The sequence below is a fragment of the Podarcis liolepis genome (assembly GCF_965112155.1).
Source record: "Podarcis liolepis genome assembly, chromosome: 2".
Taxonomy (NCBI): Eukaryota; Metazoa; Chordata; class Lepidosauria; order Squamata; family Lacertidae; genus Podarcis; species Podarcis liolepis.
The window spans coordinates 56,113,468-56,141,401 of NC_139555.1; the positions used below are offsets into that span (position 1 = coordinate 56,113,468).

Here is a 27,934-nt window from a genome sequence, read left to right on the forward strand (position 1 = left end):
ATTCCTATCTCCACAATAAAATAAGTATGGTAGGTAGCTGCTCTCTCTGGGATAAGAATGCCAGTTTTAAGAAAATCAGAAACTTGAGTGTTGGGAAATTTACAGTCTCCCTCACCATTTATTTAGGATACTTATACCCAAAAGGTACAAAAAATGGTTTACTGGCGCTGTATATGTTACCATCACATGGACAGCCCTACAGTAGGCATCAGTCAAAACTGGAGTGAGCAGCAGTTGGTAAGAACTGGGAAGAATTTTACATTCATAGGATAACTTTCACATAATATCACAATTTCTGGAATGTCTGCAAACAGCTGTGTTAACAGAGGTAAGCGCTGTCTAGCAACTCTGGTTATAAAAATCACATTTTATTTATATTAAGATATATATGTATCACCTTTCTGTCATTAAAAACCTCTGAGGCAGCTAACAAATTATTAAAACAATAATACAATACCATGTGACTTTATATCAAACTATTTAAAATGCACCATATTTGTATCATACTTTTTAAATTGTGTCATAATGTAAAGTAACAAACGTAATCAAGGTAACTCCTTCCCCAGTAATGGGTAGTGTTTCTTGGTAGACTTGACACAATTGCTCACACATGAGACTTGTTTTTATCATTCATGATACTCATTTAAAATAATGCACTTTGTTCCCAAAAGGCAACAGTTATGTCTTTAAGCAAGCTGAAGGCACCTGACTGGTACATTTAGAGCAAGCTCTGTATTATAAAGTAACTTTATTACATACCTAGTATGTAACTGAAGACATTTCAGGCAGAGATAGGAAAAGACCAAATTATTTGGAAATACAGATATGTATTAGTTTCCAGTGCCTTTCAGAATTAGAGGCAAATTATAGAAAAATTGACTAATGGAACATTGAAAGAGATGCATTACAAATGCAATGTAATCCTTAAAAAATAATTATAAGCCTAAATAAGGCATCACTCTCAGATGTAAACAACTGCATCTAGTGGTTAATATTTAAAACTACATCTGAAATAAGTAGGCTTGCAAGCAAAACTAGACTGCCAATGTTTTGCACATGAAAACCACCTCTCCATTTCTAAAACAGATGTTGATTTTTAAAAACCAGCATAAGCAGTGCATAAAATCATTTGTCTAGTATTCAGCATCCACATAATTTCAAGCTTCAGGTTTTCTGAACAGAAGCAGCATCCGAAGCTGGGTGACGACACTTAACAATATTTAAATTCAGTAACATGTTTCACCTTTTGCCATTGTGCACTGAATGAACCGAATAGTAAAGTCAGTCCATCTATCTAGAACTTCAAGCATGTTTTAATCTTACAAAAAGGACATTTGCCAACAGTCCTAATGGGAAACAGGCTTTCCCTGCCCCTACCTTTTCGGATATTGTTCCTTGTAACCCGTACAATTACTGGCAGAGATCCCACAGTGGGATATACAGTATCTACATTCACAAAAATGAATGTGCGTTTAATAAATAAGTTGATTATAGAAAAAGTGTTTCCATTAGTCCTTTCTGGAAGTAAATTGAAGGATATGTCTAGGTACTATTTAGTTCATAACAGGGTATGCAGCTTGATCAGAAAGTCGTGCCTTTTATAATCACTGAATTTTCTTCTTCATCCTTTAATGTCTTTTTGCTTTTAGATGTGTTTCTGTAAGTAATTCTGTAAATAAATAGAAAGAAAAACAGGAAACTGTTAAAGCAAAAACTTGCATGATGCTGTCATACATTTCACATTTACATTCAAGGAAATGTCTCATTCAATAGGCAGATCTGCCATCTACACGTGTCAGGGAACTGCCATCGGAGCTAGAGGCGGAGGGAAGGCTCCAAAGGGATGCAGGAGAGGGTCCCAGTAGGGAGAGAGGCAGCCCATCTGCTGGGGAAGGAAATCAGCGTAACACCAGTGGAGAAGGGGGGCAGATGGGGGAATCGGAGAGGAGGCTCCAAGACTCCTCACCGGAGACCAGCGGAGAGAGTACGGGTACTCCGCTGCCCACACCCTCCCTGCGCAGAAGACTTCCGCGCAAGGAGAGTAGGAGGAGACTTGGCGTTAAACAACTTTTATGCTGGAAAAGGTTTAAGAAACGCCCACTGACGGATTCTGCCAGCGACTGAGACAGTCACGATGCTGGAGGCTATTCAGTCAGAAAGGGTCTAACCAGGTAACCTCGCCAGCAGTGGCGGCAACTTACGCACGAGCAACCCCTAAATCCATTACAACACGTAAAACCAAACTTTGACTTTGGTTAGCCCCACGGCCCAAAGAACATAGTATATTAATCAGACCTTTAATTTGTAAAAAGTATGCTTCAGCTGGCCACTTCATATGGAGCACCAATCCAGATTAGATTCTGACAACAGCTTCTTTCTGAAAATTGTCCTGTGCCCTGCCATGGCGATATTTACCCCCTAAATTGCTACTGCCAATTGCATCTCTGGAGGCAAATAGCATCAGGGGTGGGGGTGAATTTCCATTGGGAAACTGGAGAGGGGCTCTGACCTAGAGAGGGATCCAATCACCTGCTTCTCCTTCATAATAAATTGGTTGGCTTGAGCGTATTTTTAAAATTAGAGTGTTTGGTTTGTATCTAAGAAGCTACAATAGAGACAAGTAATTAATATTTATCTAGCTGGCATACCACCCCACTGTTTCTCAGGAATTAAGCCATCAGTTTTTCTTGTTTTCATTATATCTTGTTGAAACCTCTTTTTCAGATCTCCAAGCAACACTACTGACTGCTTTGTATACAGTGGTACCTTCAGGTTACATACGCTTCAGGTTACAGACTCCACTAACCCAGAAATAGTGCTTCAGGTTAAGAACTTTGCTTCAGGATGAGAACAGAAATCGTGCTCTGGCGGCGCGGCAGCAGCAGGAGGCTAAAGTGGTGCTTCAGGTTAAGAACAGTTTCAGGTTAAGAACGGACCTCCGGAACAAATTAAGTACTTAACCCGAGGTACCACTGTATACTGCTCTAATCCCTTCTATAATCTCTTCTATACAGTGGTGCCTCGCAAGATGAAAATAATTCGTTCTGCGAGTCTTTTCGTCTTGCGATGTTTTTCGTCTTGCGAAGCACGGTCCGTCGCAACTGCGCCTCTTCAAGCGGCTTTAAGAAAAAAGCGCAAAATGTTTTCGTCTTGCAAAGCAAGCCCATAGGGAAATTCGTCTAGCGAAGCAACGCAAAACCGAAAAACCCTTTCGTCTAGCGAGCTTTTCGTCTTGCGGGGCACCACTGTACTGTCCTAATCTCTTCTATAATTTGATTCCCAACATTTTTACAGCATGACCCACAATGATACTGGCTGCAATCCCTGTTTGTTTAAATAATGGATGAAATGGTTTCTCCTTACCCTTTAACTCTTAGCATCTGTTCAATGGTATCTGGGAGAGGCATGCCGTAACTTTCCGGAAGAAACAGGGTGACAATTCCTGCTAGCACTGTCAAGCTTCCCATTAGAATGTAGGGAAGAAATCTATCATAAGCACCTGGTAGGAAGCACAGGGGGGCAAGGGAAGTAATAAGTAGTTATTGTCACGATGTTTTGCACAGACCAGTTCTTTGCAAACTGTGTTCTGAGGACTTCTAAGGTTGCTTGGAAGCTTATCTGGAGCCTCTCAACACAAAGACTGGTTAATGGTACATCAACTTTGCCCGTACTATTCATTGCACCCTGCAATAATACTGAACTGAGTGGCTTGTAGCACTAAAAGGGAGAGTAGTGGTATTTTGCCTGGCAGAAAATAAGATAGCTGGGAACTTACCAAGATATACAAAGTAAGGCGAAAGGATGCTGCCAAATCTGGAGGCCATTGAACTGGCACCAACTCCCATGTTCCTCACAACCGTTGGGTAGAGCTCAGCAGTGTAGACATAAACCATTGAGAACGCGGCTGTGATCCCAAACTTTCCAATCATCACCAGCGTAACGGAGAACACAGTGAGGTCTACAAATGACAATCAAGCTATGTGTAAGTGTCAGTAAGTTTATCTGCCTTCTGCCATTCACTTTATCTTACTTCTTTTAAACCTGCCTGTTGTAATGGATAGAGTGTCAGACTACGACTTGAGAAACCAGGGTTCGAATCCCCACTTAGCCGAGAAGCTCACTGGGTGACCTTGTGCCAGGCACTGTGTCTCAGCCTAACCTACCTCACTGAGTTGTTGTGAAGACAAAACTGGGTTGGGTTGGGTTGGAGAACCATGTACACCACTTTGAGCTCCTTGGAGGAAAAAGTGGGCCATATATGTATCGTATTTTTCGCCCTATAGGACGCACTTTTTCCCCCTCCAAAAATGGAGGGGAAATCTGTGTGCGTCCTATGGGGCGAATGCAGGCTTTTGCTGAAGCTTGGAGAGCGAGAGGGGTAGGTGCGCACCGACCCCTCTCGCTCTCCAGGCTTCAGGAAGCTACCAGCAAGCCTGGGGAGCCCGTGGGAGTTCCCGCAGGGCTCCCTAGGCTGCAGATAGCAGCCTGCTTCCCGGAGCGCGGGGAGCGCTGAAGCAGAGTGCCCTGCGCTTCGGGCTGACATCGGGCAGCCCCACAAGCTCGGGGGACAGTGGGGAGGCGGAGCACCGCCATCCCGATGTTCCCCGACCTGGTTTGGATTCCCCGACCTGGTTTTTTTTGGGGGGGAAGAAAGGAATTTCCCCCCCCCTTTATTCCCCCCCCCAAAAAACTAGGTGCATCCTATGGGCCAGTGCGTCCTATGGGACGAAAAATACGGTAATAAATAAATAGATTCACAAAGACTAGTCATGTTAGTCTGTTGCAGCAAAAAGCCAAAATCAAAACCTAGACTATGAATCACACGGCACTTCAAAAAGAATATCCAATATATTGTTCTTTTCAAAAGCTGATATCACAATGTGAAGTGGCTGATAGAACAACCCCACCCCAAATAAAAAGATTGTCAGATTAGTGTTCAGTTGCTGGTATAATAGGAACAAATGAGAGAGCTCATTTATTTATGTACAAACTTTGTATGCCATGCCATGTTATAATGGTCCCTGGGAGACTGACAAGAAATAAGTGTAAAAACAGTTTAAATACAGAATCAAACATAAAACCCCCAAATCTGACAGCATATTCTCAGCACTGTAAGCTCCCTTTCTGTCTTATATTGGTCTTCAGATATAATGAACAGAAGCAGAATAGGCTTCTATTTTAAACTGTGCACTAATGGACAAGTACAGTCACCCGCTCACTATTCTACCTGTAATGCCCACAGTTCAACCTGCTTGAACTTGTGGATTATATCTACAAAAGTAGGGGGAAAGTTCACATCAAGTAAAATGTTCTTACATGCAGGTACCAACTGAATGAAGAGAAGGACACATCCTCCTAAGAACAAGACTCCTGCCATTGAATACCGCCGGGGAAGATAATGGAGGAGCAGCCAAGAGATGGTGTAAGCTGGGACTTCGATGATTGCCGAAAGGAAGCAATTGAGATAGATGTCTCCGTGCAGGTTAGGGGTGTCCAGAGAGAGGCCAAAGTAGCCAATGGAAATGACCATCCTGAAAGACAGAGCTATATTGTAATAAATATTCGGGGCCTCAGAATAAGTGCTGCATTGGACTAGGCTTTGAAAATTATGTTTTGTTTTATTTAGCAAGATTTATACACTGCCTAATAAAAAATAAATAAATCTCTGAGCGGTTTGCATAAAATGGTATCAAATGTTCATTAAAAATGACAATAAAACTGGCTTTAAAAACATAATGATCATCAAAATAATGATAAAATCAACAGATTTTAAAAAGAAACGCACATACATTTACACATGATAGTAAGTGTTCCCAAGTAGAAAGAAATGCATTGTCTCCAGTTGTTGGCATTCATATTACTGTCCAGTCCCAACTGCATTAATCCCAGGGGCTCAGACACCTTCCTAGGGTAATGGCTCATTCACAGCGTGGAGGGAACATGTCCTTCCTCTCCTCTCCACCACTCTAAGTGGCATGAGAAGGGGACACCCAACAGAGGTCTGCATCTGTAGTAATCTGATCAGGCATAAGAATTGCATTAATTAGACCTCCTGGCAGTTTGCTCGTTTCAAATGTTACTTTAGTTGTGTTGTGAAGAGCATGGGGACACATACCAGTTCCACCACTGACCTCTCTTAAGGTATCTGAACTAAAGACCTCACACACAGGATCTGCAGCTTCACATGTTACCAGACTGCACCACTTTTGATTGCAGGTGGGGAACACAGTCTCTGAATGCTCCCTCATGTACAAATCTCCCTATATATTCAAAATGCAAATCAAGGAGGTGGAGCCCATAAATGTCCCCCTGACATCTTAGTTTTATATATGAATATATATATTTTTAATGTGGATGTGAATTTAAACTTGCCATTGGAAGTAAAACAACAGCAGACAAATTATGTGAAGCTAGTTATGACAGCATAGCGTCCAACTCCAAAACAGCAGGATTTATCTGCTGCAGTAAACACACACAAAACCAAGGTGAGTGAATCTTTGATAGAAATTCTCAAAGCAAATGCTAGCTGGTTTGGGATTTAGACTGAAGCAGAGACATTTCAATATGCTGCTATGTGAAATGCCACACACACACACACATTTATACGTAAATAATGGTATGCAATGTGGCTCCTGGGTGTTTATAGGTGTGTGATTACGGCCACAGTCTCAACTACTGTGAATCAAGCTGGTTTCCTCAAAATGTTTTGGACCACAACTCCCATCAGCTCCAGGAAGCATGGCCAGTGGCCAGGGATGATTGGAGTTGCAGTCCCCAAGACATTTGGAAGGCACCAGTTTGGGGGAAGCTGCGCTGAATTAGCTGTCTCATAAGGAGAGGAAAGCTTTGTGTCTGTTCATCAACTACTTACCATAAAATCACACACATGATAGTGATCGATCGGATATTCTGGGTCCTCACTAGGTCCAGAATGCTGTATGACCGCTGGTCCTGGGAATTCACATCTTGTAGCTATAGACAAAAATTACAGATGCACACATGAAAACCTGTTTTCTTTCTCTAAAATTAAGTGGCATTTCATTCAGCAGGAAATTTCAGTTGCATGTTCAAGGTAAATAAGGAACTTTTGCTATTAAGTGCTGTTGTTTAAATATATATATATATATATATATATATATATATATATATATATATATATATATATATATATGCTTTCGTAGATTTTCACGGGTACAGGAATGCAGGTTTTGGTGTCTTCGGGTGTCTTCCCGTGTAAGAGTTGGGGTGTCTAGGCGACGTTTCGACGAGGTCTCACTCGTCATCTTCAGGCTGGTGCTTTCGGCTTCTTGTTACTGGAACAGAGCAGGATCTCAGTGTTTGAGTTCCTATAAATACTGTTGAGGGGGTGTGGTGTATAGCCTCCAACGTTCTGGGTAGAGAGGAAGTTCCCAGGTTAGTGTGCCTTTTCTTCTTTTGTTCCTTAATTACTTGAGGGATATCTTGAGTGATTTCTTGAGTGATATTCTGAGTACCACTTAGGTGGGTCATTAGGTGTGGATTAGTTGCTAAAGCTTTCGTGTCTTGACCTCTTGAGCTTGTGAAGAGTTTTTCTGAGAAGATGGCTGTACTGCACTTAGTTGTGCTCTGGCTTGGCTTCGTGTATAGGGGCGAGCTGTGGTTTTGTGCCCTGTGCCAGCCAGATCTGTGTAGGGATTGCAGGGGGGTGCAGCATCCGGAGGTGCCACTATGGTTTGGCTACTGGATGGTGTCTGTAATTTATCTGTGGAGAGGGTCTGGGTTTGGGTCTGGTGTGGTTGATTGGTGATGGCGTTCTGTGTGCCTCTGGTTCTGGTGTCGGTTTTTGTGGGGAGGGCTAATTTCCAGATGTCTGGCAGGTGGGACGTGTCGTCACGCTTGTTCATGTTGTGAGGGTGTTTCTCTATCTCGATGGCTTCCATGATTATTCTCTTGTGGTGATGTTCCATGTTAAAGAGCAATTTGGAATCTGCAAAATTAATTTCGTGTCCTGTTTCTTTCATGTGTTGGAAAAGAGAGGAAGTTTTTTCTTCTTTTTTGACGGCATTCTTGTGTTCTGCGATACGTGCATTTATTCGTCTGTTTGTTTGTCCAATGTACGTGGCTGGGCAGACTTTGCAGGGTATTTCATAGACCCCTTGGTTTTCCAACTGGATTTTATCTTTGGGGTTTCTGAGGATATTGGCTATTTTTTGGTTGGTGCAAAAGGCTGTTTTGATATTGTGTTTATGGAGGATTTTGCTAATTTTATCTGTAGTGCCCTTGATATAAGGAAGGAGGGCCATGCCATACACGAAGCCAAGCCAGAGCACAACTAAGTGCAGTACAGCCATCTTCTCAGAAAAACTCTTCACAAGCTCAAGAGGTCAAGACACGAAAGCTTTAGCAACTAATCCACACCTAATGACCCACCTAAGTGGTACTCAGAATATCACTCAAGAAATCACTCAAGATATCCCTCAAGTAATTAAGGAACAAAAGAAGAAAAGGCACACTAACCTGGGAACTTCCTCTCTGCCCAGAACGTTGGAGGCTATACACCACACCCCCTCAACAGTATTTATAGGAACTCAAACACTGAGATCCTGCTCTGTTCCAGTAACAAGAAGCCGAAAGCACCAGCCTGAAGATGACGAGTGAGACCTCGTCGAAACGTCGCCTAGACACCCCAACTCTTACACGGGAAGACACCCGAAGACACCAAAACCTGCATATATATATATATATATATATATATATATATATATATATATATATGTGATGATTCAGTGCAGAAGTGGCCACTGCTAATTGCTTCCGAATACAACTAATATCAATATGCTGTTATTATACTGCATCATAGAAATCCAAATTTTGGAGGGAAATGGGGAGAAAAAAATGAACTTAGCAAATGATGATATAGTTTCAATTAAAATACTCAACTGCACTTAATATTAACCCAATCATGTGACTGCAAAGGGACTATGTAAAGTAATAATAATAATATTATTATAATATTTTTTATTTATATGCTGCCTATCTGACTGGGTTGCTCGAGCCACTCTGGGCTCCCAACAAAAAATAGTAAAAACACAACACAACATCACATACTAAAAACTTCCCTGAAGTTTATATTTAGTAAAACTAAATACAGCAATTACAATTTCAACTTAATTCCATTTTAATGTAAAGTCATGGGTGTGTATTTTTTTTTAAAGAACGCTGTTGCCTTGTTCTCTTGTACTGTTATCCTGAAGCTTTAGATTTTTGCTGACATTTCTTTTTGATCCAAAAATAAATCAGTTAGATGGTATCTCATGTACTATGCCAAAAATCCAGAGTATTCACAGGCAGGAGCCAGCAGGAGGGTCAGTGTGAGTTTTCAGGCACATGTCAGCTGCCTTATTAAACATCACTTGCCATGTTTGGGTTGGAAGATGAACTGCCAATTCTTTGTCTGGGGGATTCCTCTAATGAGCAGTTCAAACCATGACCCTAACTGCAAATTACTGTGTAAAACAATCCAGCAATTTCAATAAAAGCTAATAGCACGATATCATGTGCACATGGAATGGATGTGAAAGCTTTGTTGCCTTGTGTAATTATGTAGGTGGGTAGCTTCTCTGAGCCACTCCCTGCAAATAAAAGGCTGGAGGTTGTATGCTCCAGAACGAGAGCAGCAAAGAGGGCACTCAAAAGATCCAAAACTGTCTCACGGTAAAATATGAAGAACTCCCTATCAGATTCACCCCAGCAGTGAGTCCGAAGAAATGATTAGTGGTATTTGAGTCTCAGAGTAACATGGACATAGTAGAACTGCACTGTTATCGCTGATGTTATGGGCAGTAACTAAGAACAGCTTCATTTCACTCAGGACATCAAAACATAATGGACTCTTCACTGGGAAGAATTTACATTTTTGCAGAACAGGATTGTGAGGAGCCACTGGTGAGTCCTTGCAGGAAGTTTCTGCGGCAATAAACAAGGTGTGGCTGAAGAACACATCTCCTCTCTCAGCATGTAGAAATAAACCAGAAATCCTGAGAGGGAAGTGCGAGTCTGAGGGCGACAGAAATTGAGGAAGAGAACAGAAGAAGAGATGGCTGCAGAAAATGTCCCATGGTGCTTGGTACTTATTATAGAGCCACCGTTCATGCCTAATAGGCAAAGAAGAGGGTGGTTCCCTTTACCTCAATGCTGTAGATGCCAAGAATGCCGACTGGCTAAGCAGGAGGGTGGCAACCTCATTTCCTAACAGTCAAAAGGAATGTTGGTGGGGTGGACACAGGAGGGTGGTATTGAGGGAAGGAGCGCTAGTAATTTTTGTGTACAGGGGGAAGGCTAGGAGAAGGATGGGGGAAGAACCTAGGCACAGGAAGAGAAGAGAAGCCGATAGGAAGGATGAAGCTGGCTCCTGAATTCTGAGAACCAAGGGCCTACCAGATCTGTTCTGAAGCAAGAATCTCCTGGCATCCTGAGGAATCTCAAGAAGGGTGGGTTACAGGGGAGACCAGTCCACTGTGACGTGTAACAATTACTGTGAGTTGTACGTTGTTGAAAAAATGCAATATCCCTGAAACAGGGAAGATAAATACAAATAACACCTGTTGTACTATAAATAGATGATCTAAAAAGCCCCTAGCTTTAACATTTATGCCAGCCTAACATAAAGAATAAGTAGAGTGCTGCATTTTAAAGGAGTTGAGAAGCAAATCCAGGATGTTGCCAAATCACAAGTTGTAGGATTGCATCCAATATTAATCCTACTCAGAGTAGACAGTTACTAAGACATTATTAATGGAGGTCCATTAATTTAAATGGGTCCACTCTTAAGTCGAACTTAGTTGGATTCAACCCACAGTATAAAATGCTCTTCATATAACATTAAACGGCTTGAAAATGATTGTATATAGATAGGTTCATTACTGGAGAACTAGATTTCATCTTATCAAGCAGAACATTTTAATGGGCACTGCCATATCCAGACACTGGGAAGAAAATGTAAACAGATGCAACAAATGGGCAGGTTTACCTCAATGAGGTCAAATATTACATCTGGAGCAGCAACATGGTTCATTTCTGCAGCTTTCCGAATGATGTCTTCTGCTTCTTTAATCTTGCCTTGGGACAGCAGCCATCGAGGCGATTCTGGAATGAACCTGTGATGTTTCAACGTAACTTCAACAGAACAGCCAGGGTTGTTAAGCCTACATCCCAAACCACCATGGTCAAAAAGACTTTAACTTCAATGCTATCCTCTGTCCTCCTTGCATAGAAATACAATGTTGAAGAGCCAGTGTATAAACAGAGCAAGATTAGGGTCATTAGCCTTTATGAAAAGGAGCAATTTATTCTATGCATATGAATGGGCTTTTGGCAGAGGTTACAGGAAGCAACAACCCTGCTAATCCAAACATGTGACTATACATTAAATAACCTAGCAACATAAAAGGGTGTGTGTGTATTATACACGTTAGTGAAGTTGTTTCTATGAGTGGCAAGAACACATTTCAGCAAGTCTCACCCAAAAACAACTTTTAGGGTTCTTGGAGAAACAATAGAAATTAAAATTATTAGGATCTGAAATGTGGTGAATTAAAATAAGTTAAAGACTGAACTGTATGGCACTATGCACCTTTGGTTTTAGCTCTTTGGTTTCACATTGCATCCTGTTTCTCCTTTTCCCCTCCCCGCCCCCACTGTAACTTATTATGTGTTACCTAGGTTGTCTGGTAGCAAAAAATGTGTGTATATATATATATATATATATATATATGAGAGAAAACACAAAAATTATATATATAGAGAGAGAGGGGGGGGGCTGTGAGTCCTAAAAGATCTGCTTCCTGTCTTGCAGGCCTTTTCCACCTTACCTGGGAGCATGGGGCCCAGACTGACTCCAGCTACAAAATCTTAGGCTGTTGAACGGACACTTGGGCTGGGAGTTTTGCTGTGGAGATTGTTGCTGCTATTGATATTAATTTTTTGTATCTTTATTTCAGATCTTATGATTTCTGTGGAAATTGTTCAGTTTGGTTGTATATTTTTTATGTTTTATTCATTATTTCCCACTACTTCTGTTATGTTGGAACTATGCATTTTATCATGTTGTAAGCTGCCTCAGCACAGTTTGAACTATGGAAAGGACATACAGTATACAAATAAAATGATGTATGTATGTAATTTGAAAAAAATTAAATCAACTGAGGGTGCCCCCAGTAAAGGCATTAGCTAGCACTAGCTAGCTTCCAAAATGTGAACATTTTATTTAAAATACACTCACCACCACAGTGGAACGTACAGCAGGCCAGGTATAGTGAGAGCCACTAGCAGCATCCGCCAGTCTCTGATGAAGTAAGCACACAGTGGCAGCAGCATGTAGCCAAACGCATAAAATATGCAAACGCCTAATGTGCAGTAGATAATACGGACTGATTTGCCAAGTATTTCTGTGCCTGTTCAAAACAAGGGAGTGTTGATTAGCCTTTTAACTTTTAAAAAGCCCTCTTGTTTTACCCAAATGTGTTTGGGAAACATTTTAAAAAGCCCAGTGCATCTTCCTTGGATTTAAGATATGCCTCTACTTCTGTTCCTGATCCTGCATAAAGAAGAGTATTTAGATTGATAGTGATGAGTGAGTTCCTCGTGATCAAGCATTTTGCAGTATATGATAGTACATAATATTCTGGGTTAAGAGGATGTAATATATTGAAATACAGTTCAAAGAGACAGTCTAGCCTTCACATAAGATATTTATTAACTCTCTAATGGCCACTGGATGCAAGACCAAACAAATGGTTAGCAAATAATTCACACTCTAATCTTTGCCAGTACTTCAAGCTAGTATATTCATTCATTAGAAAGAAATAGATGTGTGAATGCCTCATTGACATCTTTCCAGTAAAAAATAAAAAGGCACTGGGGATGCAGTCATACCTTTATAACGTAATACTTAATTTGACCCTTACGCTGCTTAAATCCCATTCAATTCTACAGCATGAAAGACTGAAGCCACAGGACAAAACGCACAATTAGCTTATGGGAAGACTGCTATAGGTTTAATAAAACCCTGTCTTCTCTATCTGTTCAATGTGTATGTTGGGCTATTACGAAGACTGGAAGGTCTGCACACCCTAACATCTTCCACCGCAGGCTCGTTGCCATTTCAGTTTGGTAACTCAGAGCTTGAGTGTTTTACACGGAGTGAAGAGAACGAGCTGGATGGGGCTAAGGGAAACATGTAGAGCAGGGGTCAGCAATTTTTTTTAGCAGCAGGCTGGTCCACTGTCTCTCAGACCTTGTGGTGGGCCGGAGTAGCAGCACTGGGGGGGGGGGTAGCTGGAAGAAGAGGCAAGGGGGGCAAGTAGTCCTCCTCCCCACCCCCCAGCCCCAGCCGCTGTGCTTACCTTTCCAGGGTCTGCCACCACGGCTGCTGCTTCTGCTTCTCGTGGATAGGCAGAGGGAGCTCGTCTGCTCCACTCTCTGGCCCACAGGAGCACCAGGGTGGCGACAGTGACGGGAGGAAGAGGCTGAGCAGTGGAAGCTCTACCAATCAAATGCCGCGGAATGGGGACATCTCTGCCAATCAAACGCCGCAGAGGTAAACCAGGCGCAGTGTCTGAGTGGCAGAGCCGCCGCTGGTCAGCCTCTTCCTCCTGTTGCCATCACCGGGAGTCTCGGCTTTGCGGCACGGGCTGGATTTAGAACCCAGGTGGGCCTGATCTGGCCCGGGGGCCGTAGTTTGCCGACCCCTGGTGTACAGCTTGCCCAATCTTTATAATGGCTTAGCATGCACTGGGAGAGGGAGGAATGTATTGTGGGAGGAGGAAGAGCATAACATCACCCATTGAGAAATTTGGCAACAATACTGAGAATTCATACTCTGCTTAAAGACTGTTACATACCAAGTACAAACGCTGCCACATAATTAGAGATCTGCCCTATTCCAACTATGAGAAACAGGATGGAAAACATCTCCCAGGTTGTTGAGAAGATCTGGAGGAAGCTAAAGCCAGTCTGGACTCCCATTGTGACAAACAGCACATTTTTCCTTCCAAACCTATCATGGGATAAAGATAAATAAAAATCATGTTAGTTCATGAAACATTAAAATAGTAGAAATCTAGGGTCTGGGGTATATATTTGTGGGGATTAATATTTCTTAACTTTCACGGGGGTCCTCTTGATCACATCTCCCTCAGCCTTGTTTTCTCTCTACATCAGGGGTACCCAATCTGGTGCCTTCCAGATGTTGCTGGACTGCAAGTCCCATAATCTTTGACTACTGGCCACATTAGCTGGGGTTGATGGTAACAGTAGGTTGATGGGGACCCTTTCCCCTACTAGAGATAGTATGCCCTTGAATACCAGTTACTGGGAGTGGGGAGAATGATGTTGTACTCAGGTCCACTCAGTGGGCTACACATAGACACCAGGTTGACCACTGTTAGAAGAGATTGCTAGACTAGGTTGGCCTTTGGCCTGATCCATCATGGTTCTTCTTATATTCTTAAAGAGAACCAAAACATTTATTTGGGTTGGAAGCAGAGGAAGTTTCTCTGGATTCAAACTTTTGTTCCCATTACTTTAAACTGCTGTACTGGGGATCCAAGTTTGAGAAACACTGTGGCTTGTGCCATGATAAAAAAGCCACTTGTAAGGTAGGTTGGCACTAGAGTATAAATCCAATAATTGTCATCTGCCCAATGTATTCAATGTTTACTTTGCATTTCAGATGTGATATGAATTATGACTTCTTGCTTTTATTTTTTAAACAAAGCATGGCTATTTTGATGTGTTTTCTGTGATTATTTAAACATATGCAGGTGTTTCAAATTACTACTTTAAAGGTTATGGATAAATTCTTACATTTTCAGTAAACATTTATCTCCAAAGGGAAACATTTTATTTTTAGCCGAATTTGCCCTGCTTTTTAAACACAATGGACAACTCAAACAGAATAAGGATATGATGTTTTTACATTGTTGCTGTTCTTGAGTAGTTCTTTTATGATGTATCTTGTTATCAAGTGATTTTTAACAGGTTGTGGGAGCGAACTGGATTGGGATGATAACTGGGAGAGACAGTTGCGCTGTATGTACTCCAAACAGAAAATTGTGTTGTCTATGCAGATACTAAGTTGCATTATTACATTTCAATGTTCAAGGGCAATATCACTTTACACTGTGTTTTATGTCCTGCTTGACCCCTTGAAAAAAAGGTGTAGAATTTAAGCTAAGGTTCAGGCATGAAAAGTACAATTGTATCCTAAATATGTTCAGTACATAACATCCAGTTTCATTTTCATCAGAGCTACTGCATCACATACATACACAGAGATATCTAAGCAGGTAAGTTAAGCCAAAGGTTGGCCATAAAACAACTCACAATGAAATTTTGATTTACTTATTTCATAATGTCAAAATGGCATCATTCATAGTTGTGATAAGCATATCTGAACGATAAAGGAAGATATCAAATATATTAGATTCTGTTGTGCTGGCAGCTTAAATTGATGGCTTTGTTGATTATTTAAGATTGCTCAAGGGTGGAAAGATGGCATCACACAAATTATTGTTTGATGTACTACTATAAATTCAAAATTTGTTGAAATACCTCATGCTTAACTAAAAGAAAAAAAGTTATGGGAAGCATGTTGTGCTCTCAAAGTCCATCACAGATTGTGCAATTATGGCAAGAAGAACCAAGCATTTTGGTGTTACCTATTTAAAAATCAGCTAATTCACTACAGTTGAAAAATAAATCCACTGCAATGCAGAAACTTAGCTGTAACTGAATTTTAAAGGGTTGTGTCTTAAAAAACACAAAAAACCATTAATATATACACTTTACCTGTCTGAGAGTTGTCCAGATACAAAGGAGCCAATCAGTACGCCCACAAAGAACAAAGAGGTAGTTAGAGGTGCTTTCCAGTCGTTTTCACACACAAGATCCCACTGTAAGAGAGAGAGAGTTTCAATATTTCTGGCATGCATGTAATATATATGGCCCATTTTCTACAATAACCAAACAGTAACCTACTACATTACTACTAGAATGGACTTTTTAAATTTAAAAAGTACCTGTATGTGTAAATCATAATTCAATGCTTTGATCTAAAATCTCTTACACCAAATGCCTGTTTGGTCTATCTGCTGAGGCCTTAGGTCAGGGGTCAGCAAACGTTTTCAGCAGGGGATCAGGTCCACTGTCCCTCAGACCTTGTGGGGGGCCGGATTATATTTTTTTTTGGGGGGGGAGAAAAAAAGAACGAATTCTTATGCCCCACAAATAACCCAGAGATGCATTTTAAATAAAAACACACATTCTACTCATGTAAAAACACGCTGCTTCCCGGACTGTCCATGGGCCGGATTTAGAAAGCAACTGGACCAGCTCCGGCTCCCAGGCCTTAGGTTAAACCATCAAAGAACAAGGCTCTACAGATGCTGAACTACAGAGCTAAATTCTTAGCATAGGGTGATTCAGATAAAAATGAGTGGAATTTAAAGGAATTTTTTGTTTAAATTTGAATGTTGCATTGTTGACAATATATTCCTAGATACACAAGCAAGCGCAGTGCCTTGGATCCTAAGTTGTTCCTCCATTCATGAAAAGGGGAGGTCAACTGCTGCCAACTCACACTGCACCACAGTATCACACATGATTTTCAAGGGTTTCCCCAATCCCCAGGAGCAGATTTTCAGGGAATGCAGAGGGAAGGTGAGAGGTATGAAAGCCCTGCTCTGTGAACAAAAACTCTGTTATATTCTTGTAAGAGTTGTTAGGATCCGAGCCAGTGAGTATGGTTTTTTTTGGGTTTTTTTAGTAATGTGCACATTTTCCTAAGAACAGTTGAAAACAGACTGTCAGAACAGCAGCGTCTGAGACCAATGCTTAACACTTTAGGGCAAGGGTGACCAACCTGCAGCCCTCCTAGGCAATATGGTGAATGGTCAGAGATGAAGGAAGCTGGAGTCCCAACAATATCTGGAGAGCCACAGAATATACACCTCTGCTTTAGGGGGTGCAAATTATGGTTGAGTTTTCACCCCCTGCTCACCAAGTTGCAACTCTCTGGTAGAAAATGAACACTGGATTTTCCCCGAGGCACATAGAAGTGCTTCTTGAATTGTAGCCCACAGAACATACTTTTGTTACAGCTTCAAATTGCTTTTTTACACCTTATCTATATTGACTTTGCCACGTGTAAAGGCCTTCCAATCTGCATCAGTAAGACATCTGCCCTGAAATTGGAGGGGAATCAGCGTTAAATGCCACCCAAAGTTGTGTTTGCACAGGTGAGACTGTGCTGTTTCCGTGTAAGCTTAGCATGTATTTAGCTCAACAGCAGTTAGAATTGCAGTGTAGCCTAGTAGCATTACTTGGGACAGATTCAGAACTGAATATAGCAAATCAACTCAGGCTAGAGCTATTTTCATTCTCCGATACCTTTTAGGCAAGGTTACTGAAGTTCACAGAGCTAGGCTGCAGGTCTCACATAATGCTAAATGTAATGCCTTTTCTTATACTGAGCATGTAACATCATTAGCAGTAGAAAAATGACTACTTTTTCCTGACCTTCACATACTAGTCTATTCCCTGCCACCGAGATAATTCAGATGATGAAATCCACTCAAAGTTGCCAAAGGCATGTCAAATCCTAACAATCACAAGAGCTACTACTTATATCAGGCCAGATAGTGCATAAAACATTGTCAGAGAGGATTAGAAAGGTCTGTGTTGCGCATGATGATAATGCTTTATCTGCAAGGTGTGACACAGAAAGTCATTCACCATGTGGTGTCCTCTTAATTACGTATCTCAGGGCACTCCACTTAAGATGAAAGACAAATTTCATAACATAGACTGACAATGTGGGATAGTGGAAGGCCATCAAAATGGGGTTCAACGAGATAAAAACAAAACACAAATTATTGCTGCCTTTTATGTTTTTTTCTTTTCTTCTGGTCTATGACCGTAATAAATTTATTCATTCATTCAACAATACAACAATTACCGTAAATAATAATAATAATAATAATAATAATAATAATAATAATAATAATAAAAAATTCTTTATACCCTGCCCATCTGGCTGGGTTTCTCCAGCCACTCTGGGCGGCTCCCAACAGAGTATTAAAAATAGAATCAAACATTAAAAACTTCCCTAAACAGGGCTACAAACTCTAAAAACAGCAAAACCATTAATACAAGTGTACAATTTATATTTAAGAAATGATTGGGTCACACCTGAGGGAAAGCCTTCTTAAACAAAAATGCATTTAATAGGTGCCTAAACTTCATGACACTGAGTGCCAATTAAATATTGGCTGGTAACTAATTCCAGGGGGCTGGAGCCGCAACACTAAAATACCTCTTTCTAGAACAAGCACAGCTCCTGGGCATGCAGTACTCTTAGCAGTGCCCCATCTAAAGAACACACTTGCCAGACAGGGATATATAGAGTGAGGTGGTTACTTAGGTAACCTGGTCCCAAGTTGTTTAGGGCTTTAAATGCTACAAACAAAATACTGAACTACACCCGGTGGCATACCAGCAGTCAGAGCAGTTCCCTCAACAGGGGTGTTAGTTTTATCTATTTTATTTATTTATTTCACAAAATTTATATGCTGCTTGATTGTTAAAAACAACAACAAAACACCCTCAAGGCAGATTACAAAACAATAAAATCAAGAAAAATGTACAATATATTAAAACATACAAAAAGTTAAAATATGAAAACAGATTAAAATTCACACCAGCATTTCTAAGCATCTGTGTAGGCTTGCCTAAACAAGAATACAGTGAAGTCACACCTGCTTGAGATCAATAGGCAGGGAGTTCCAAAGTGTAGATGCTGTCAAACTAAATGACTGAGTTCTTACAAATGCAGAATGGTTATTATGCGGCACCTGTGGTAGTGCCAATTCCACCAATCGAAGTGGTCAAGTGGGCACATATGGGGTAAGGCAATCTTGTAGGTGAACTTGTCCCAAGTTATTAAGGGTTAGATGATGTTGTCCCCAGTCAACAACCTAGCTGCAGCTTCCAGGTTAAACCCAAGGGAAGCCCCACACAGAGCACAATGCAGCACTCCAGTCTTGGGGTCACCAGTGCCAAGACCACAGTAGCCAAGCTATTGGGTGTATTAACTATGGGCATCTTGCAACTCCACGGATTGCATTACACAAACAGGTTTTCCACAGGGGCTATGGTCAAAAATTTCTCATTCTATAAATTAACAGAATGGGCTGCATCACTTCTGCCTTGGACTGGAAAGTTACAGAAGCACTGTGGCACAGCACTGGTCTGATGTGTAGGGCATCTCCTGAAGGAGACCTATTTCTCAGGTTACAAAACTTGCAGGCCCGGCATAGCAGAATGTGGCCTTGATATTAACAAACGTTTCCATAGTGCAGCTCTTATAAACATAGTATCAAGAATGGCCTCCGAATATTCAATTCCACCCTGATGACATAAACATGGTTATCTTGAATATCATCACTGAAGTATGTGATGTCTATTTTCAGGGACATACAAATGATTTCATTCTAAACCTAATAGTAAATGTTTTCAAATCTGAGCTTTCAACCGAGGAAGTAAGTCTCACTAAACTCAGTGGAATTCATTTCTGAGTAAATAACCTTAGGATCATGATGTTGATATATTCATTTTTATTTCACCCTGCTATCATAATGTGTTTCTACACACACACCCAATTTTAAAATCTGTTTACTGACAGTCCTAGGTACAGGTAAGTACCTAGGGTCAATCGTCAAAATGGTCACTGCCAACATTCACTGTGGATATTTGCAAGGTGAATACAGCACTGAGTCATACGTACGGTAGTGGTCACTATCAAACTACCAGGTTATTAGATTTTTACATCTGTGTGGAGGAAATATTGCTTCGTAAAATGTGACCCACTCTTACCAACGTTTATCATATGCTATTTTGGCTGTTTAAAGCCACTGAAAAAGAAGGTGAGAAGGCAAGTTCCTGGGGAAACAGTACATTACTCAGTGGAAACCTTCAACAAAGAGTAGTTTTTTCAGCCTGGTGAGCCTGAATCCCCTGGGTCCAAATGACACTTTCTGTGACAGTGGCAGACACTTTTACAGTCTAATCCCAATCAGAATTTGGCATGCCTAAACCCACTGATTCCAATGGTCTCAGATATACCTAATTATGTATAGGATGCATGACAGAAGTGGAGATTCTTTGTAGACTGTGCATGTGTTACATCAGGAGGGAGAAAGACATAATAGCCTGGTGTTAACCCAGCAGCAGGACAACCAACCAGCAGGAACTGGGCTGGGATCCTTATCCTATGCATCTTTACTTACTAAGAGAAATAGGTCACACTGAATTCAAGTATAATTACTCCAATGTAACTGTCCACAGGATAGCAGTCTCACTTTATAGAACATTTGTACATTAGGAAATGCTATAACAGAAACACAGCAGATTTCCTCCTTTCATTTTTAAGAAAGACCTTTACTATTTTTTAGAAAACCTTTTTTTAAAAAATAAAATAAAATAAACAGGTCAACTTCAAACCATTGCTTATGAAGCAGGCTTGTTTCAACAAAACATAGTTAAAATTAACAAGCGTTTATGGTTCAGATGAAACACTAAACTGTGTTCAATCAAAGATGGAAGCCAAAGTTCTGAGCTCTTCTTTATGGTTACACAGGAAGAGGAAAGGGGAAGGGAACCATGAAGGCCTGGCTTATCATGACATCTGAACTCTCCACGTGTGTAACTTTGGCACATATAAGGGCTAAGATCTGACACAGGGAGGGTTCCTTTCCTGTCATAGAAATCCAATGCTGGTATCCTCAGTGACCTTTAAACACAGTAGAGCACAGAGGACTTTGATGGATGCAGATAATGGGACTCATTCTTCATCAAACGTGAACACTCCCCACCCCTTCGAAAAATTTCTTGCAAGGCTGAATCTCAGGCAAAGGTCACCCTGACTAAATGGCAAGGTAAGGCAAGAGATTAGAGAGTTAAGCACATATAAAATTGAAAGTGGGAAAGTAGGTGAAAGGCCACTTATGCAACTGCTCCATACAACATAAACACAACACCTTTATAAAGTGTTTAGTTGCTCCACATCTTTGGCTATGAATTGCCAACTGTGCTTTTATCTAGCTATGCAATTTTTTTTTGTTTCTTTTATAAGTGTCATTTAAGGCGAGGATAGGAGTAGGTATATGGAGGTTCTGAAAACTAGGGCAAAGAGCATATATTACTTATGGGTAGAGACTTGTATGTAGGGTGGGGCATGGCTTTACAGGAAGGAAGAAATGTAAGTAGGTTAAAGGGAACTGTGTTTCCTAGATGCTTTTATGTTATCTTTATACACTATGCTGAACTCAGTGCATGGGCATATAATGCACCATTTCCCCAATCCCTTTGTACTAAATTACTTAAGATTGTGTGCCATTCATATTAGGCTTTGTCCTATTTGATGAAACTCCAGGGTCCAAACTAAGATCCTATGGAATATGGCAAACTGTAAAATATTTATATCTGCTTGTCTCATTTATGAGACAAGCAGAGTTCATATTTCCAAAACATTACTAAAGGAATGTAATATAGGAGACTACACAGTGCAACAGCTTAATCTCACGAATATTTATTCAAAGGTTAGTCCCACTGTGTTCGATGGGGCTTAGTAAATGTGTTTAGGACTGAACTCTAGAAGTATTCTGATAAGGGAAGGCTAAATTCCTTAAATTAGTGCTGGGCATATACATATTTTGCCTAGCTCACCTTTGTAGATTTCAGGTCGTGAAAGTGGGGCAAAAACCCCCTCCCAATATTGCATTAATGTCTGTGTGTACGTATGTAATTTCAGAATCTTCCGTCTTGCATGGGCATACAAGAGGGATTATTGGATTGAATTGTACTATTTATATTTTACCACAAACCCTGTAAATATTACTAAAACATTTCTTTAAGTCACTCTAGGTGGTCAGATACAAAGGAGCGTAAGAGTCCCTGGGAAGAGCATTCCACATGTGACAAGCCAATAGGCGTTAAAATCCTAAAATCCAGATCCTAAGGTTTCTTCATGAGTAGTCTTACAGTATCTTTTGAGGCTCCGATGCTACTCCCTCTTGTAAGATGGCATTCATTATTCCCTGGACACACAACCCATTCATCCGTCGTCCACAATGTTATGAACTATATGGGACAAGCATAAAGCGCACTTCATGCCCTCAGAAAGAAAAGCAGGAAGGTGGCCATGTATATTTTTAAAAAGGTAAATGTGGGCTTCATGTTGCAGATTGCAGTTAACAGTGGGGCCCTGGATCTGAAAAAGGCACAGATTGTGGAAGCATAGCAAATATAATGCTGGAATTAAGAAAATAACAAAAATAATATAAAAGTATGAACACTGCATACCTGGTTAAGAGGTATTTTTTTAATATAACCCTCCCAAAACTTTGAATTATTCTAGTAAGTGAACAGTCAAATAGCCTTTGGATCAGAACTGCCTGGTTTGTATTTCATCGCACTGAACTATCCCTAGTATGAACTGCCTCCTTGGCTCTTGCACTGATATGGTCTCCTACAGTGAGTTGCAAGAAGGATTAGCTAGCAAACATAATAACTTCTGAGCCAGATTCTAGCCATGGAATTTGAGGTCTTACTGTGTTCAGTGTGAGCACTGCATACATTTGCTGGTACCAGGGGACCTGGAAGACTGCAATTTTCAAGCTTTTTGAGTATGTGATCCTTTCTGAATACAAAGGTTGCTTTCAGATGACCTAATGTTCAATAAAGTTTGTGGAAAGGTCATTATGATGTTGTCTGTTTATTGAGCATACAACACAATTTGTTTGCCTGGACGTCGTGCCAAGCAGTTGTTGTCCTACTATATCCAGTGCAGTTTCCTATCACTTTCCTTATTGAATAAAGTCCTGGTCCTGACCCCTGAATAAAAGCTAGTTTGTTGTGCACAAGCATCAGATCCATTTTTAATTGTGTAACCTGAATTTAACAGTATGCAAGACGTTATGCATCTTTAAACAAGACAGACCAGCTGACATCAACCCGTCTCCATGCACCAACCTCTTCTGCAGCCACTGCCACAATATGCTCTTCCTGTTGCTGTGTGGATGCTGCTAAAGACCCTCTGGGGCAATCTCACCTATGTCTTGCTCTAAGGAAGATGGGTTCCTTCCTCCATGAGCAAGGTAGTCCCACAAAGTGCCTGGACTGCTGTCACTTTGCAGTCACAAATACAGTTTGATGTTTCCCAGTAGCGAACTGTGGCACTGCAAACAGGTGCTCTCCAGGCCACTTTGTCCACAATGGTTCACTCTTAGAAAGGACCCCTCTTCAGACTGAGGCACATGAAACGCTTTAGGAGTGTTTCTGCCACTATGCTACAACAACAATGTGACAGCAGCACCCCTAGACTCATAGGGGCTGGGCTGGAGGTGGTGATTGGCTGGTCAGTGGTGGCATCAGCTGCATCAGCACTGATCCACTGCTCTTCCCTCTCAGAAGAGCTGCTTGGTCAGACCAATGGCCCATTCAGTTCAACATCCTGTTCTCACATTGCTGAACCAGATGCCTGTGGGAAACCTGCAAGCCGGATTTGAGCACAAGGACACTCTCCCTTCTGGGGGTACCCAGCACCTGACATTCATAAGCATTACTGCCTCTGACTATGGAGGCAGAGCATAGCTGGACAGTAATGACTAGTAAAGGTAAAGGTACCCCTGACCGTTAGGTCCAGTAGCGGACGACTCTGGGGTTGCGGCGCTTATCTCGCTCTATAGGCCAAGGGAGCCGGCCTTTGTCCGCAGACAGCTTCCAGGTCATGTGGCCAGCATGACTGGCGAAAGCAGAGCAGCGCACGGAAATGCTGTTTACCTTCCCACTGGAGCGGCACTTATTTATCTACTTGCACTTTGTAATGACTAGTAGTCACCACCGAACAAGGGGACCTGATATGGGATATCAGGATTTATGTTAGGGGAGGCAGAACCTCAGTTTGTTAAGTAGTTAAGTATTTGCATTGGTTTACTTGATGGGGGGGTTGCCCCCTACCCCCCCCAGCTACGCCCATGGGCCCTGAACCTCTATCAGCTAAGGCTAGTATTAATGGTCTGAACTGAAACATATTTCTCCTTCCTGAAGAGCACTTGTTCCCTGGTTGTGGACACTGCAGTCAGAATTACGTAGGTAGGATGGAGGTGGGAGGAAGAGGGAACAATTTTGCCTTGAAGCAGGGTTTTGAACGAAACAGACCTTTGGTCCATTCCAACTCCTGTGATTGTGCAAAACAAGTTTTGCATACAGGGTCAATAAAGAGCAGTTTCTAGAGTGCGTAGATCTGATACTCTCAAGCAGTGCTATGGACTATGCAAACTTTCGGCATATGTTAGTAAAATATTTTACTAAGTTACTATGTATGTAAAAGTACTGACTCAGAAAATGCTACACATCTATACGTGGAAAAGTTTGTTTACAGAAACTTATAACGCTATCCAATCTTAACATAATACTTTGAGGTAAGTTCCACTGTAACTAGTGATGCTTATTTTCAAGTAAATAGGCATAAGAGTGATGTGCCAGAACACATTTGTTTTAATCTGAGATGATTAAACCCAAAGCACATAAGAACTTAAACTACTTCAAAGCTATGGGAAAGGCATGTTCCTCAATTTTCTTTTAACCATTTCAACCCATTTAAAGGTTAACTACAATTATAATTTAAGGTTAACTACAACTATTATATGGGACGCGGGTGGTGCTGTGGGTTAAACCACAGTGCCTAGGACTTGCCGATCAGAAGGTCGGCGGTTTGAATCCCCGCGACGGGGTGAGCTCCCGTTGCTCGGTCCCTGCTCCTGCCAACCTAGCAGTTCAAAAGCACGTCAAAGTGCAAGTAGATAAATAGGTACCGCTCTGGCGGGAAGGTAAACGGCATTTCTGTGTGCTGCTCTGGTTCGCCAGAAGTGGCTTAGTCATGCTGGCCACATGACCCGGAAGCTGTACGCCGGCTCCTTCAGCCAATAAAGCGAGATGAGCGCCGCAACCCCAGTCGGTCACGACTGGACCTAATGGTCAGGGGTCCCTTTACCTTTACAACTATTATATAATTAAAGAGCTAAATAATTTCTTAAAAATAACAACAAAATAGATATATGAAATGCACATAATGTAGCTCAGTAGTAGAGCAACTGCTTTGCATGTAGAAGGTTCCAGATTTAATCCCCATCATCTCAAGATAGAGCTGCAAATCTCCCCAGTCTGAAATCCAACAGAGGTGCTGCAAGCCTGCCAGTGAGTATTGACCACAGGAAGCTAGATGGACCAATGGTTTAACTTGTTATAAGGCAGCTTCCCATGTTTCTAAGTATGGGAAAGTAACATGCCAGTTCCACTGTCTCTGCTCCTTCTGCAATTTTCCAAAAAGAAGTAAGGGAGCATGCAAATTTTCTCTGTATTGTACTGAAGGAAGCTATTACCTGCAGTAATTTAGCAAGTAATAGAACAATTGTATGTGTGACATGTTCATTGCTATTGAACAATACTGCACTATATTTTCCATGCTTTTCTTGGATATACAAATAAATGAGTAGGTAGGTAAAATCACAGAATGGTAGGGGCCAAGAGGGTCACAGTCCAACCCCTGATAATCTACTAATAACTCTAAACCCAACTGCAGCACCCAAATGAACCCTAAAATGAGTGGCCATTCAATTCCCATCACATGCCAGGGAATGTTTGGAACATTGACCTTTGTTATGTGACTTCATAAATCATACTACTATTAAGTTCTTCTGCCATAAATCTGTAGCAATTTGTCAGCAGTTCCATCTGTGCACACTGTGCTACAAGCTACTAGACAACAATTACAAAATCTTGACTGGAGTAATTGAAATTGCACTCATTTCTGTTTGCCAGGGGGAGAGAGAGAGAAGAAAGCATTCTACATGCAAATATATGATCTAGCTTACTTTAAAGTAACTTTAAAGTAAGCCAGTTAGAATCACTGTCAACTAAGAATAATGTGCTTACTGGGATATAATATTGCCATTATTCCAATTTAGTTCTGATGGTTTTCTTTTCTTCCTCTAAAAGTTACTTCTCCATAAAAGTCACAGGACCCTATGGCAGGGAGAGTCAACATAGGAATGAAAGGGAAACTGAGGGGAGTGCTGTTGTGCTCATGTCCTGCCTGCAGGCTTCCCAGAAGAGCATCTAGTTGGCCACTGTAAGAACAGAAGACCGAAATAAATGGGCTTTTGGCCTGGTCCAGCAGGACTCTGTTTATGTTATTGTGTTAAAGCTTTCTGTAACAACGAGCCTGGAAATTACCAACTTCTCATTCCGTTTCCTGTGTGGCAGAAGTCACTCAGACTATTCCTCCTTCCTCCTGCATCCCCGGGGTAAAAACCAAGAAGTATCTGTCATGAACATGAGAAGCTAGGGAGCCACTGGTCATGTTTGGCACCATAGGAAGAGTTTGGACTTATTTGCTCACTTTAGAAGGGGAGGTGACCTAGAGAAGAGAGAGGGGAGCTGAAGAAGGGGCACCCCCCATCACGCATGAGCCAGGGGGATCTCAGAATTTTATGGATACCTTAGTTTTAGAAGAAGAGAGATCTTGCAAGTGCACAAAGAAGTGCCTGGCAGGTTAATTTGTTAAAGAAACGACCACAGCAGGGGAAATGCCAAAGACATGTCAAGTTGGCAACAGAGCAGGCGCGCGTTGTGCTACAACGAACTGAGGCTTCTCTCTCAAAGCATCGCTCTCCTTAGGTCTCTTGGGTTTCTGCCCTCCGATCCCTTTCTGAGGAGCCCAGAGAGGAGTCCAAGGTTTCTAAAGCGACCCTGCGAGGTGGGGCTAGGAAAGTTCACGGGGTGATCCGGCCATTGGCCCAAGGTCACCCCGTGAACTTCAGGGCTGATCGAGCGCCGCTCAAGTCCCAGCCACGCGCTCTCCTCTCCATGCCCATGTCCAGAAGAGGCCACCTCGCGAGCAGCCGCCCCTCCTTGCCTCCCTACCTCGCTGACGATGGTGGAGAGGTAGGGCTCTCGGCTGTACTCCCAGCCGTCCAGGCACTTCTCCTGCTCCACCTGGCTGAGGTTGACGTCCCGCCCGGGCACCAGGTTGCGGGCGGAGAAGTTGGCCAGGGCCTCCAGGCTGTAGCGGCGGCAGCGCGACGGGACCTGCCGCCTGCCGCGCTCCTCCAGCGGGATGCTGGCGTTGAGCCACTCGAGGCTCAGGTTGGCGCTGGCCGGCACCCGGCACCGGTGCTCGGGGGTGTCGATGAGGAAGACGGCCGAGAGCCCGTTGAAGCCGTTGGGGATGATGCTGGCGCTGAGCAGGAAGAAGACGACGCGCTGGAAGGGGCCCCACTCGCCCAGGAAGGCGGTGCCCTCGTCGTAGTCGTACATAGCGGGCGGGCGGGAGGGGGGCAAAGCGAGCGCGCCCTGGCCGGCCAGCAACGGACAAGCGAGGGCCGAAGAGCCGCCTTCTGCTACGACATGTGGCCGCAGCCTCGCTCGGCCTGGGCGGGGAACAGGCGAGCCGCTGCCGCTGCCGCCGCCGCTATGAGGTAAAGTGTGGCCGCGGCTGCCGGCAGCAGCAAGTGCTTCTTCGCACGGGGAGCGGGTGGGTGTGGTTTGTACACAAAGGCCTAGAGTCGCGCTGGGCCCAGAGCCAAGGCGGAGGCCGCGGAGTCCCCGCGCGTGAGGCGGCGGCGGCCAGCCTTGTTACAGGGTCTCTTTTTGCTTTCGGCATTTCCCGTCACTTGTAATGCAGGCGGCCTCCTCGGCGAAGAAGCTGGCTCCGGGGTTCGGTTACCGCACCGTAGTCTGGGCAATATGTGCATTGCCTCGCAGCCGGCCCGGAGAAACGCTGACGTCGAGCTCTACGTCGGCCGCACAGGCCCGGAATGTAATGCCGGTGCAACTC

General features: G+C 42.5%; 1 protein-coding gene across 3 annotated transcripts; it reads right to left on the minus strand.

Annotated features, from left to right (window-relative positions):
• Positions 1-98: 98 nt before the first annotated feature.
• LOC310699664 (organic cation/carnitine transporter 2-like) lies at positions 99-27,934 on the minus strand (the record flags this gene model as incomplete). Of its 3 annotated transcripts, none has more annotated exons than XM_083487888.1 (10): positions 27,022-27,934; positions 15,829-15,932; positions 13,881-14,035; positions 12,260-12,431; positions 11,009-11,135; positions 6,872-6,972; positions 5,317-5,531; positions 3,776-3,958; positions 3,364-3,499; positions 99-1,669 (listed from the first exon to the last, which is right to left on the minus strand). In XM_083487888.1, the coding sequence occupies exons 1-10, from the start codon at positions 27,412-27,414 to the stop codon at positions 1,582-1,584; spliced, it is 1,674 nt and encodes a 557-aa protein (XP_083344014.1). In that variant the 5' UTR covers positions 27,415-27,934. The 3 variants fall into 3 exon arrangements, with proteins under 3 accessions (XP_083344014.1, XP_083344013.1, XP_083344015.1); XM_083487887.1 differs by having other exon boundaries at positions 11,009-11,183; positions 27,022-27,610; XM_083487889.1 differs by lacking the exon at positions 99-1,669 and having other exon boundaries at positions 3,360-3,499; positions 27,022-27,610.